General features: G+C 30.4%; 1 protein-coding gene across 3 annotated transcripts; it reads left to right on the forward strand.

The window, feature by feature from the left end:
* The first annotated feature begins 7,755 nt into the window (after nucleotides 1-7,755).
* CKX3 (cytokinin oxidase/dehydrogenase) lies at nucleotides 7,756-11,155 on the forward strand. Of its 3 annotated transcripts, none has more exons than XM_015307830.1 (6): nucleotides 7,756-8,593; nucleotides 8,794-8,921; nucleotides 9,004-9,264; nucleotides 9,346-9,608; nucleotides 9,706-9,931; nucleotides 10,670-11,155. In XM_015307830.1, exons 1-6 carry the CDS (start codon nucleotides 7,966-7,968, stop codon nucleotides 10,691-10,693), a joined length of 1,530 nt encoding a protein of 509 aa, XP_015163316.1. In that variant the 5' UTR covers nucleotides 7,756-7,965; the 3' UTR covers nucleotides 10,694-11,155.
* The last annotated feature ends 1,154 nt before the right edge of the window (nucleotides 11,156-12,309 follow it).

Genomic DNA, 12,309 nt, shown 5'->3' on the forward strand with positions numbered 1-12,309 from the left:
ACTCTCATGAAGAAAAATATCACAGAATAATCATTTTTCAGCTAATTAGCCTTTAATTAAAAAATAGTCATTGTCCTAGAGCTTCAATTCAAGTGAAATTCCAGGATAATGTCGTAGAGTCTTCCTTGTAAAATTTGAAAATTCAAAATAATGGCTATTTCTAAAAGATGATAATATATCGGGACGAAAAATACCTATATAAGCTATTTAGTTTTTAGAGTTGATGAGTTAGACTCAATTTTTTTTAAACATATTATCAAAGCGAGACCTCTTCCCAATAATGACCCCCTCCTCCCCTCCCCCCTTTATATTATATAATCCACACTCTAGTGTTTTAGGGCTGAATGGTCAAGAAGATGTGTTAAATTACGAAATAACTACGTGACACAATAAACATAGCTCCTATATTTATTCAAAATAGTGACACTTTAAAAAAAAGGTATGATACATAAAGAGAGTTTGAGTTTAGTAGCAAATACACTCAATACATGTATTTTTTTTATTTCAAGCCAAAAATATAAGTGTATCTCATAAAATACAGCAACATACAAGTAACTTTTTGTGGGGGTTAGAATGATTCTTGGGAATGGTACAAACATATTTTATAGAATACAAGTGTTATACATAGAAATGCAGTCACATGAATACAATGTATTTCACTTGCGCGTGAATACATACATTATATTCCACTATTTTTTGAAACAAACTATCAATATGTTTCGTAAATACAAAAATTGTTGTTATATTTCATAATTATGAATGAAACTATTGCTATATATAAAAATTTCTCTTTTAAGTCATCTTATATTGATTACAAAATGGATTGATATCTTCTCTATTGAGCTATCGGAATTGAGTCAAGTTCATCATACATTTTTCTTTACGGGTCGAAGAGATTTGATTTGTCAAATTATCTTAATTCTACTTAGATATGTGGGTCAATTTTTTTATACGAATTTTTTGAAGATAAATATGATATTTTAATTAAATCATTGAATTCTGATGAATTTATTTCCGCCAATCTAGCTCTGCCCCTCGAACCACAATAGTAAACTCTTTGCTAAGCAATGACGCCTACTTCTTCTTCATCAAGGGATAAAAAATGGATTAGTATAAAATAATTGAATTGAAATTTTAGAGGACAATTGTAATTCGATTGTTTTTACTTTAATTATTGCACTAAGAAAGTAAAACAGATATATAGTTGACTAGTGTACTCTTTCTGTTTCCCCTTTTCCCTTTCTGATGATGAAATTAGGCAATATTTTTGATGTAGAGCATCACTAATCCTTCTTTTCCTAATCCTCTTTTTTATCTTACACTAACCGACCAAGATTAATCCTAACATAAAATTCAAGAACACTTCGACACATGGCATACCAACCAACATTTATTTCTAGGATCCCCTTGTTATGACATAGATAAAAAAGAAAGATTTGAGAGAGAGAAAAAACCCATTAAAGATAATGCTAACACAATAGGTGACGTCTGGATCAGATATACTTCATGATCAGTTTAAATTTTGTTACAAGTAAAACGTCATGTCTTTTATGAATTTCAAACTATATGTCGATTAATTATTCTTATGATTATATTATAAAAGAAGATAAATGAAAAGGCAATGACAATTTGGGAGAATATATGTTGATAGAATTAGGAAGAAGACAAAGGAAACATTGATTAAAGTGGAATGAAAAGTGGGGCTAGGGGAACATGATAAGAAAATATTGATTAGTTGTAATCACATAGGTTTTAGGAAATGTTATTAAAAGTAAATAAATGTTAAAAAATGATATTGGTGTCATACCAACAAGATGTCGGACAATCATAGGGGTATGTTTAACGGCCCTAACGTGGCTATTGAAGAAAACACGGCCGGCTTAGTGGTGGATTGCCTAGCTACTAGTTGAGCTATCATTCGTTTAAATTCACCAATGCCAACATCATCATCACACAAATGTGGCATCCCTTCGTGTCATTTCCCTATAACTAAACACTCCGTTCTATTTTATATGACTGTTTGCAACTAATTTTAAAGTGATGAAAAAATTACAATCACAAAAAATATGAAGAAACAAGAATATTTTATTGATAATAGTTAATGTGGATACAATTTTATTTTTCCCTTGATTCTACACTTGGAATTTCTCCGTGATTCGAGTGTTGTTAGTAGTGTATTTGTAAGTTTTTGGGTCGCGGGTCGCCCATGTGAACCGACCCGATTCGATTTGACCCGACCCGACACAATGTTGTTTTCTGAAAGAAAAGATAAACTACAAATTTAAAAAGGGGAACGGTTATAAAGTAATCGCTCCAACGTAAAGAAACTCCCTTTTTATATTGTTTTATCTAACGCTTCTCTGGGCAAAAAAAAAAGAGAAAAGAAAAAGGAACAGAGGGCAAAGGACTAAAAAACAAGAAAAACAATTTTTTTTTCTTGAGAAGAACATCAACAAACAAAATTGACATTTAGTTTGTGAAACATAATCTTTGTTTTCTAGTGATTTGTAGAGTACTGACTGTGGAACAATTCATTTTGATCGCAAAATCAAGGACATCCGCTGCAAGTATAAGGTAATAATCCATCGATTTGGATATGAATATTAACAATATTTCTCTGAATTTCTCCGTAATTCGAGGGCTAACTATTAGTAGTGTATTTCTCCGTGATTCGATGATTGTTAGTAGCATATTTTTCGAACATAGAAGGCCACATCTTGATCTCTTTATGAACATATAACATGAATGTATGAATTTTTGAGATGTCTCTTCCCTTTATATAAATCTATCGACCAACAAAATTGGCTAAGCAATGTTACAATTATTTCTACCTTGTCCTAAAAATAAATTTAAAGCGTGAGATCAATTTAAATTATATTCAACTGGCAAAAATTAAAAATTATTAAAAATCTGTATTCTTTCAACCCGTAATCATCCTTAATTAAAAAAAGAAAATAGATGTTTGAATTTAATGGCATTAGGTGGTTTGATGGAATGTAAAGACATTTCATAGTTTGAAGCAGTTGGTAGGTTTATTATATATTTTGATACAACGTAACTATATTTGTGATTTGAAGGAATATTATGACGATCGATGATTTGATGCGATGTAGAGATATTTTGTAATTTGAAACAACGTACTAAATTTTATTATTTTATAATATTATCATTATTGTATTTCTATTTAGAATTTTTAATTTGAATTATATTTAATAACGCACTAAATTGCTTAAATATGGCTCGAAATGTACCTATGTCGTGACTTAAATCATGTTCATTTTATAACTTCAACAAACTAAAAAGAATTGCTTTTATTTGTTCATTTTAACAAATTAATAGAAAATTATTTTTATTATTTTTCAAACTTGTTAAAGTATCAATAATTAAATTTAAAATTTTAAAATGTAGTTAATATGAGTTAATAGTGTATAAAAAAAACCCTTAATATATGATTTCTACGAAAAATGCAACATGGACTAGGTAAAGGAAACATTTATGAGTATTTCTGCGTAACAAAGTTTTTCTAGCGCGGGTGAATTTCATAAATGATCACATAATTGTATATATTCCTTTTGTTCCATTTTAATTTTTTAAAATTATTAGCTATGTTCATTTATGGTATATATTTTCTGTGTGGTTTTTAAATATACAAATTTTATTTTTTTAAGAAAAAATTAAGCAATTAATACCTAAATATAAGATCAAAGTGTTTTAACCTTTGTACGTCGAAAACTACACATAAATCGCTACAAAGTAAGTGTCTTTTTTCACGTAATTATATTTTATTACATAAAATCACAAGATTCTTCACACAATAGATAATAGAATTATTATTTTTACAACAACCAAAAATATAGTATTCTTCTGCACAGCTTAAATTTATATTCTATCAACACATCCCACATTTAACTCGTTTTTTATTTTTTTTATTTTGTCACGTAAACGATTGTCTTTTAACGTTGAAGACTTATCAAGTGTACCTTTGTATACTCACGGTCTTACAATAATAATGTCATATAAATCATAGAATCCATGTCACAATTTTTTTTATGTATTATTTAAAGCTTCGTGATTGGAGTACTTTGTTTTTTAGAAGTAAATTACGCATAATATAGATGATGGTTTTTGTTGTTTCAGCTAAGCGAAGATGATTCAATTTAACCAATAAAGTAGGTTACTTCTTCTTTGATTTAGGTCAAATATTTTTTTTTCACTGATCAAATTTTCTGTTAAAAAAAAGTGATGTAGGAACACATTATTTATCTAAGTGGTTATTATAATGAAAGAATTGTTTTGCGGTAATTAATAATCCTTTTGGATATAACAAACAAACTAATTTAAAAAGTTTATAATCTTTCAAAAACAATGTCACTTAAGTGTATATAAAAAATAAAAAAACTCCATATTTTGAAGCGCATTTTGTTAGATTACGAATCTTCATGATTGTGCCCTTCTTTGCTAGAAAGTTGGCTTATTGGTTCGGCTTTCTCCAAATGTATTTAATAAAAACATTGTTAATATTCGATAGATTTTATTTTTTTTTAACCCTCCCTAGGAGCTCCCACCCCTTTTGCTTCCTTGGTGACTCGAACTCGCAACCTTCGGGTTGGAAGAAGTGAGGGGTGCTTACCATCCGAGCAACTCCCTCTCGTCAATATTCGATAGATATATACAATCTTCAATAATAGCTCTAAGAAAACGATATTGTATGTCTTCATCCTGAATCTGTTTGATAACAAATAGACAATTTGTTTCCACCTCTAATTCTTGGTAGCCCATTGTTTTAGCTATGTTTAGCCCTTTGTTTATGCTAATTGAGATTTAATTATTTCTATACTCAAACCAAATCATCATGGGTGGGACTCGAGCAATACGTGTGATAAAGATTGCCCTCGTGTAATTAAACATTCTCTTTTAAATCCCTTTTTAATAGCTTTATGATTTCTTTATTAATGGTCGGTTTTCTTCTTCTAGAAAGCAAATATTGCACTAAGGATTAGTTTTATTCTACTAATTATAATTATTGATAGGATTAGATTATTTATCTACTAGCTACTTCTCTTCCATCTCACACTCAATTAATAGAGATCTTACTATTCCCATAATCTCAAGAAATTGAGTGCAATCTATTTTGGATTAAAGTAACAATATTATACTCTCTTTTTTAATTATTATTATATGCAAACTGGACTTTGATGGAGATCTACATTGATGAGGTTTCTTTTTAGGTTAACATGCCTTTTATTTTATTACAAATTATGAATCATTTTGGTGTTTTTTCTTTCACTTTGGTAGTCCCACATAAAAAAATTAATTGGGTTGGTAACTAATTGAAAAAAGTGGTGAAAAGCAATTAGCAGTTTTGATGATATGAACAAGGCTAAAATCCTGATTTATATTAGTTTAGAATTAGAATAAAGGAGATTATCTCCTTGTAAGGTTACAAGAAAATTATATTAAGTAAAATATTAAACATGGTAAGTATCATATATGGTAAATACAATTAAAAAAGATCCTATACTAATTAATATTATGTAATTAACTATATATGATAGGTAGAGATTGTAATTGATGTAATTAACATTTTTAAACTTGCGATGTTTTGTTGGTGAAAGATTTATTAGAATAAATTTTTGGAATGATATTTTCGAGCCATTTTTTTTATTTTCATTGCAAAATAAAAAATTGAAACATAGTTATACTCGCTATTGAAATTAAACTATGGAACTTCTTGCCAATGCATGTTCCACCTTCTAATAAAAAATAATAATCTGATTAAATGTAGAGTTTAAGTTACATTCACATTCAAGTATGAAATATTTTTACACCATCAAATTATCAAAAAAAAAATTATTGATAATTTTTCATTTAATTTTATAAACCTGAGCATAAAAAAGTACTTACCGATATTATATACATCATACATACTATACAAATATGAATTTTAAGTGTGTGACTCACCACCATGTGTCTTTGATAAGGTTTACCCCGCCCCTAACTCCAAACCGTTGGATTAAACTCCATTTTTAGAATTTACGAAGAAATTATTAACTCTAACTATCAAATGCTATTTTTATAATTTATCACAAAATTATATGATTTGATGCTTGCATCGAATTCTAAGTCTTTTTTTCTATTCGAATATTCTAGTATGAACCAAAACATTACCTTAAAATCGCTCTCACCCTCCTTAATTATCATGGAGTCTCACACTCTCAATTACCCTAATCCGTGGTGGTAAATGATTCAATGCTCTCACCCTCCTTATCATGAAGTCTCACACTATCAATTACCCTAATCCGTGGTGGTAAATGATTCAATAATATGATTTCATCTGTATTTGTTATCTTTCACCAGAAATAACTTTTGCCTACAAAGGTAAACACATGAAAAGTGAATATATCCACTTGGCTTTCCAAATTTATATACATAATCCTATTAGCATATTATATTCAAGATTGAAATGATGATAGCTTCACGGATGTTCCATACATTTCATTGGCCTACAATGCAAAGACAAAATAATCCCACAAATATAAGAACCATATCTCTGAATCTAACCCTACTGCTGGCCTCAGTTCATAAAAGCAATAAATGTATGTTTTTAAAGGTAACAAAAGAATCCATATTTTTATTGCAATTATCTCATTTTGATTCTCTGGCCTGTTAAAAAGGATCCTAAGATCAGAAAAAAAAAGAATTTAATCCAAGTCATCCATTAAAAAGTAAAGATCAGCATAAACAAATTGATTTTATCTAGTACAAAATTTTAATTTTACTTTTTTTTGGGGCAAATCTACAAACACAAATCGAATGAATGATTATTTGTTTGTCCATTTGTTGGGTACTTAGGCATCAAATGCTATATGTATTTGCAGCAAAAAGAAGATTTCTTTTTTTGTGTTTTCTTTAGTGCACATGACTACTAGCTAGGCCCCCTTTTAATAGGTCCCAAACACTAAAAAAACAAGTCATACTTAACTTTTTTTCCCCTTTGATATACAAAAAACATGCATTTTCTTGAAACTTAAACGTATCTTGTGGACCACGGACGGAACTAGAAGGGTCAAGCCTTCGACGAAAAATTACACCATATATACATAAAGACAATATATATATTTATATAAATAAATATATTTCTAACTTTCTATTGTTGGAAAAATAAGATTTCCAAACATCTATGAAAGGAAACTAATCAAACTAAATCAAGGAAATCAATTAAGAATCTGCTCCTATATATAATTAAGTTAACTATATATGGAAGATACAATATTTTCTGTAACGCTTATATATATATATAATCCCTTTTTAATCTAGCCTTTTAATGTGTTTTTACTTTTTATATTTCGAACTCACTTAATGAAAAGTCTGGCTCTGCCGCTGTTGTGGACTCATTAGATGCCATACATACCTTGTGCAGTGTCCTTTTTTATTCAATCTAAATAAGGATACGCAATGTGTGCCTTTCAACAACAAACGGGTATTCCACTAGTAAGTAACCAAAGGTATTGACCAAGTAAGATAGAAATTAATTAACCCAATACATGGAAAACTTATCCTTAAATCATAAATGCTAAAATAATATGTTTGATGAAAAAAGTGAAAAAAGGATCTGTTAAGAAAAGTTCAAAGATTGAGGAAATCTTTCTTTTCTTATGACTTTTTCTATTCAACTTGTCATATGTATATGTGATGGCTGGCTTTATATATAGACTATAGTCTTATATTATATTACACTACTAAACTAAAGATACCCAAACAAAAGGGAACTAGAAAGAAAAAAATCCTTCAAATTCTTCCACTTAAAAGTAGCTAGTCTTCATACGGTTTCTTTACCACTCAATATAAGTTGACTCTACCACTCATATAATCTTTAAATTTCCTCCTCAATTCTTCTTTCTTCACAACCAAAAAAAAAAAGAGATCTTTCTTCCATTTTTTTATAAAAAAAAAATTATTGAAGAGATGACATGCCAGAACTTAGTATTAACTCGAAAAACGAACATTTTGTTCGTAAGAAGCTTTACAATTTTGGTACTAATATGGATAGTTATGAAGCCAGAAGTTTGTTTCTCTAGTGTCCTGTCTTCATTGAAGGCTCTTCATCTACAAGGCTATATAACTTTTGAAAACAATGAATTTGCATCCCGAGATTTCGGGAATCAAATTCATTCACATCCTTTGGCAGTAGTACATCCGAAATCTGTTACTGACATTTCAGAGATAGTAACACATGTCTGGCAAATGGGCCCGGCCTCAGAACTGACCGTGGCAGCAAGAGGCCACGGTCATTCTCTTCAAGGCCAGGCCCAAGCGCGTGGAGGAGTTATAATCAATATGGAATCATTACGGCAGGATCAAGAAATGCAAGTTTACTACAGAGGAGTACAATTCCCTTATGTTGATGTCTCAGCTGGTGAATTGTGGATAAACATATTGCATGAGACATTGAAATATGGATTAGCACCAAAATCTTGGACTGATTATCTACATCTTACTGTTGGAGGTACTCTGTCTAATGCTGGAATCAGTGGACAGGCATTTCGTCACGGCCCTCAAATCAGTAATGTCCGCCAGCTGGAAGTTGTAACAGGTATGAATTTTTTTTCCGAAACTAATTGATTTTCAGTAGGACTAGCACAAGATTCTTTTTTGTCTGATATGATATAGTAGTTAGTTATTGAAGACAATTCTTCAATAGTACAAGTTGGGAATCTGACTATTACTTTCAACAAATATCAAAATTTCAGCACGTGACCTAATTCGACATATCATGAATTGGATTCATTGCAGGTAAAGGAGAAGTCCTAATTTGTTCACAAGAACAGAATGCTGACCTCTTTCATGCTGTTCTTGGAGGACTTGGTCAGTTTGGCATAATAACTAGAGCAAGAATCTCACTCGAAAGAGCCCCGAAAATGGTAAAGAGCAGATACCATAGAATATCAAGATATTCATGTTTTCGAGTTTTATTGAACATGTGTTTCTTCATTTATTCAACAGGTGAAATGGATAAGAGTGTTGTACTCTGATTTCTCCACATTTGCTAGAGATCAAGAGCGTTTGATATCTGCATCGAAAACATTTGATTACATAGAAGGCCTTGTGATTAAGAACAAAACAGGTCTACTGAATAACTGGAGAACATCTTTTGACCCTCAAGATCCTGTTCAAGCAAGCCACTTTGTATCAGATGGAAGAACACTCTATTGCCTTGAACTAACCAAAAATTTATACCCCGAAAAATTCGATACAGTAAATCAGGTAAGACATGTTCATAACTTGAAACAGGGCTAATTTTTTGATGAAACAATTCTCATATAAATGCTTGTTGTTTTCATACAGGAAATTGAGGACTTATTATCCCAACTAAGTTATATTCCATCAACACTTTTCATGTCAGAAGTTCCATACATAGATTTTTTGGACAGAGTTCATGCATCAGAGCTAATACTTCGATCGAAAGGACTTTGGGATCTTCCACATCCATGGCTAAACCTTCTAGTCCCTAAAAGCAAAATACAACACTTTGCTAATGAAGTTTTTGGCAACATACTAAGTGATACCAACAATGGACCTGTTCTTGTCTATCCAATTCATAAATCAAAGTAATTTTCCATTTTACATAACGTTCCGCGTGTACATAAGAAATCTACTACTTCTTGTACAATCAATTGACATGCTTTACTTTTTTTATTTTTTCAGGGTGGATAACAGGACTTCATTTGTTTGTCCAGATGAAGATATTATCTATCTTGTGGCCTTTTTATCCCATGCAAATCCTTCATCTAATGGAACTGACAGTTTACAACATGTTTTAACTCAGAACAAAAGAATTTTAGACTTCTGTGAGGTGTCACACCTTGGAGTCAAGCAATATTTACCTCATTACACAACACAGGAACAATGGAGGACACACTTTGGTCCAAAATGGGAAGTTTTTGTACAGAGGAAGTCTGTTTATGACCCTTTAGCTATGCTTGCTCCTGGACAGAATATTTTCCAAAAATCAGTATCAGTTTCATAACAAATGTTGTTATTTGAAACTGATAGCAACGGCTAATTCTACGTTAGGTAAATATGCAGCACGATCGAATAGAAAATGAATACTACTTGGTTGTAGCCAATGTAAAATGTGAATAATAGCTATTAACTTCATATATTTCTTATGCCTTTTCTGCACATGTAAGTTTAAGAGAAGGCTAGCTAGATTCAGTAGCACTTCAAGATATATAGATTATTAGGCAAAAAGAAGTAATGTATCAAGATGCAAAAGGAAAAAAATATTGACTCAAATGTATGAATTCTTTAATTAATACTCATGGTATTGTATCTCCTGTCTTTATTTTCAAGTGATCTGATACTATAAGAATGTAATTTATGCAGCAAAATCAAGAAGACAATTCAATAACCGCGAAAATCAAGCATTCATTAGCACTATAACACATTTCAAACAGGACTTTAATCTGCATGATTTCATTATACGGCAATAACTTGAGAAGCACAATCACGAGATGACACAACGATGCTTATGATAACGTTATAAGTTAATAAGAAGAGATAGTAATTTCTCTGAATTATTACGTCTACATTGCAGAGCAATAACATCATATCTATTGAACTAATTAACATCATTTGTTTGTTTTTGATTTTTAGTTAATTTGTTGGCTGGCTGATGTCAAGTGGAAGATAATAACATCGCGGACAAGGGGAAGATTGAACTTCAAAGGCTGAAAGTAATTGCTTCAGACCATGCTCATCATATGGACAACACAAGTTCAGTAGGTTGAGTCATATCCGAAAACAATAACAAAGGAAGATGGATAAAACTCTGTTATCCTTTCTACAACAAAGAGGACCAATATCGATAAACATTTCTTTTTCTTTTTCTAAATAATCTGAGAATAATTTACGCGATCAACGTAGATGATGATACTTTATAGTATTACACAGTTGAAATCTTAGATCAATCAAACATAACAAGAATGGAAGAGATGAAATAGCATGCACTAGAACTTGAAACATAAATAGATGAAGCATCTATAATCATTTTGAAAGCTTGATTAGTGTATAACCACAGGAAAGCAAGAGAAGAAAATCACAAATCTATGATGTTATTGTCCCAAAAGAGCCATAAACTTAAACTTAGGCATTTGAATATGCGATTTCATCTTGTGAGATAAAATCAATATTTGGACATGCAATTTTATCTCATGATTTGATGGAATCTCAAATTCTCCAAAAAACTTGATTTGAGAACCTCGATTTCACATTTTTCAAATACAAAAATTGTCCCACTAGTTAATATTTATTTTATATCTACCAACTACCAAGCATTTGTTTCATACAAACAAATTTTATAGTTGTTATTATTCCTGTAACCAACCTATAAACTATTATTGATGAACATGACTTCAATAAAAAGTAAGAGTAGTACGCTACAATTCTTGTTAAATTTTACTTTGTTTTTGAACTAAAGTTCGATCAATAAATGTTGTATTTTTTCAAATAGCTTTGTAATATTATAGTATATTTTTGTTATGAACATTTACTTATTTGGTAAGATTGTATAAAGAATTGGTACAATTTTGATAGTTTTCACAACTTATGAGTTATTCTGTATTTATGAGCAAACAATACAACCTAAAAATTCAATTATATGTCCAAACAAAACTTCGACTTCAAATAAAATGGTCAAACTAGCCTCAAGTATTGTAACCATGTTGACATTTAATTATCTCAAATAGTTTCATAATAATGCAAGGTTCTGTTTACGAACAGTAATATTCCCCTTGTTCAACTAAAAAGGAATGGTTATAATAAAGCATAAAGACTTTTCTTCTGATCAGAACCACCAAAGCTTTAACTGATTTTTCAAAAATTAGTTAGAAATTAGAATCTTCTGAAATAAGATTACAATCTTTGTTGTATAATACTCAAAGTATATAAAAAATTCTTAGGGTCAATGAAGCCAGAGTTTGATTTATATATGATAACAACAACAACCACACCTCAATATCAAACAAGATGGGATACTCACACTTATCAATCCTCATTGACAAGGCATTAAGTTGCTAGTTCTTCGTAAGGGGTTCAATTGGATCCCCTTAGGTGAACGATACAAACAAGAAAAAAATGAACCTTTTTGACTATATATATAGACGGTTGATTTTTCTTAATCTAAATAAATTGAGACCGACCATATGAAGCCTTTACTGACTAGGCTTTGGTTTATGAAGGGCGAAAATGATCACTTTGGGAGGTAAGGTGGCTATATCACCTAAGGATCTCAATATATTTTCAATCTGA

Source organism: Solanum tuberosum, unplaced genomic scaffold, assembly GCF_000226075.1.
Source record: "Solanum tuberosum cultivar DM 1-3 516 R44 unplaced genomic scaffold, SolTub_3.0 scf00068, whole genome shotgun sequence".
Taxonomy (NCBI): Eukaryota; Viridiplantae; Streptophyta; class Magnoliopsida; order Solanales; family Solanaceae; genus Solanum; species Solanum tuberosum.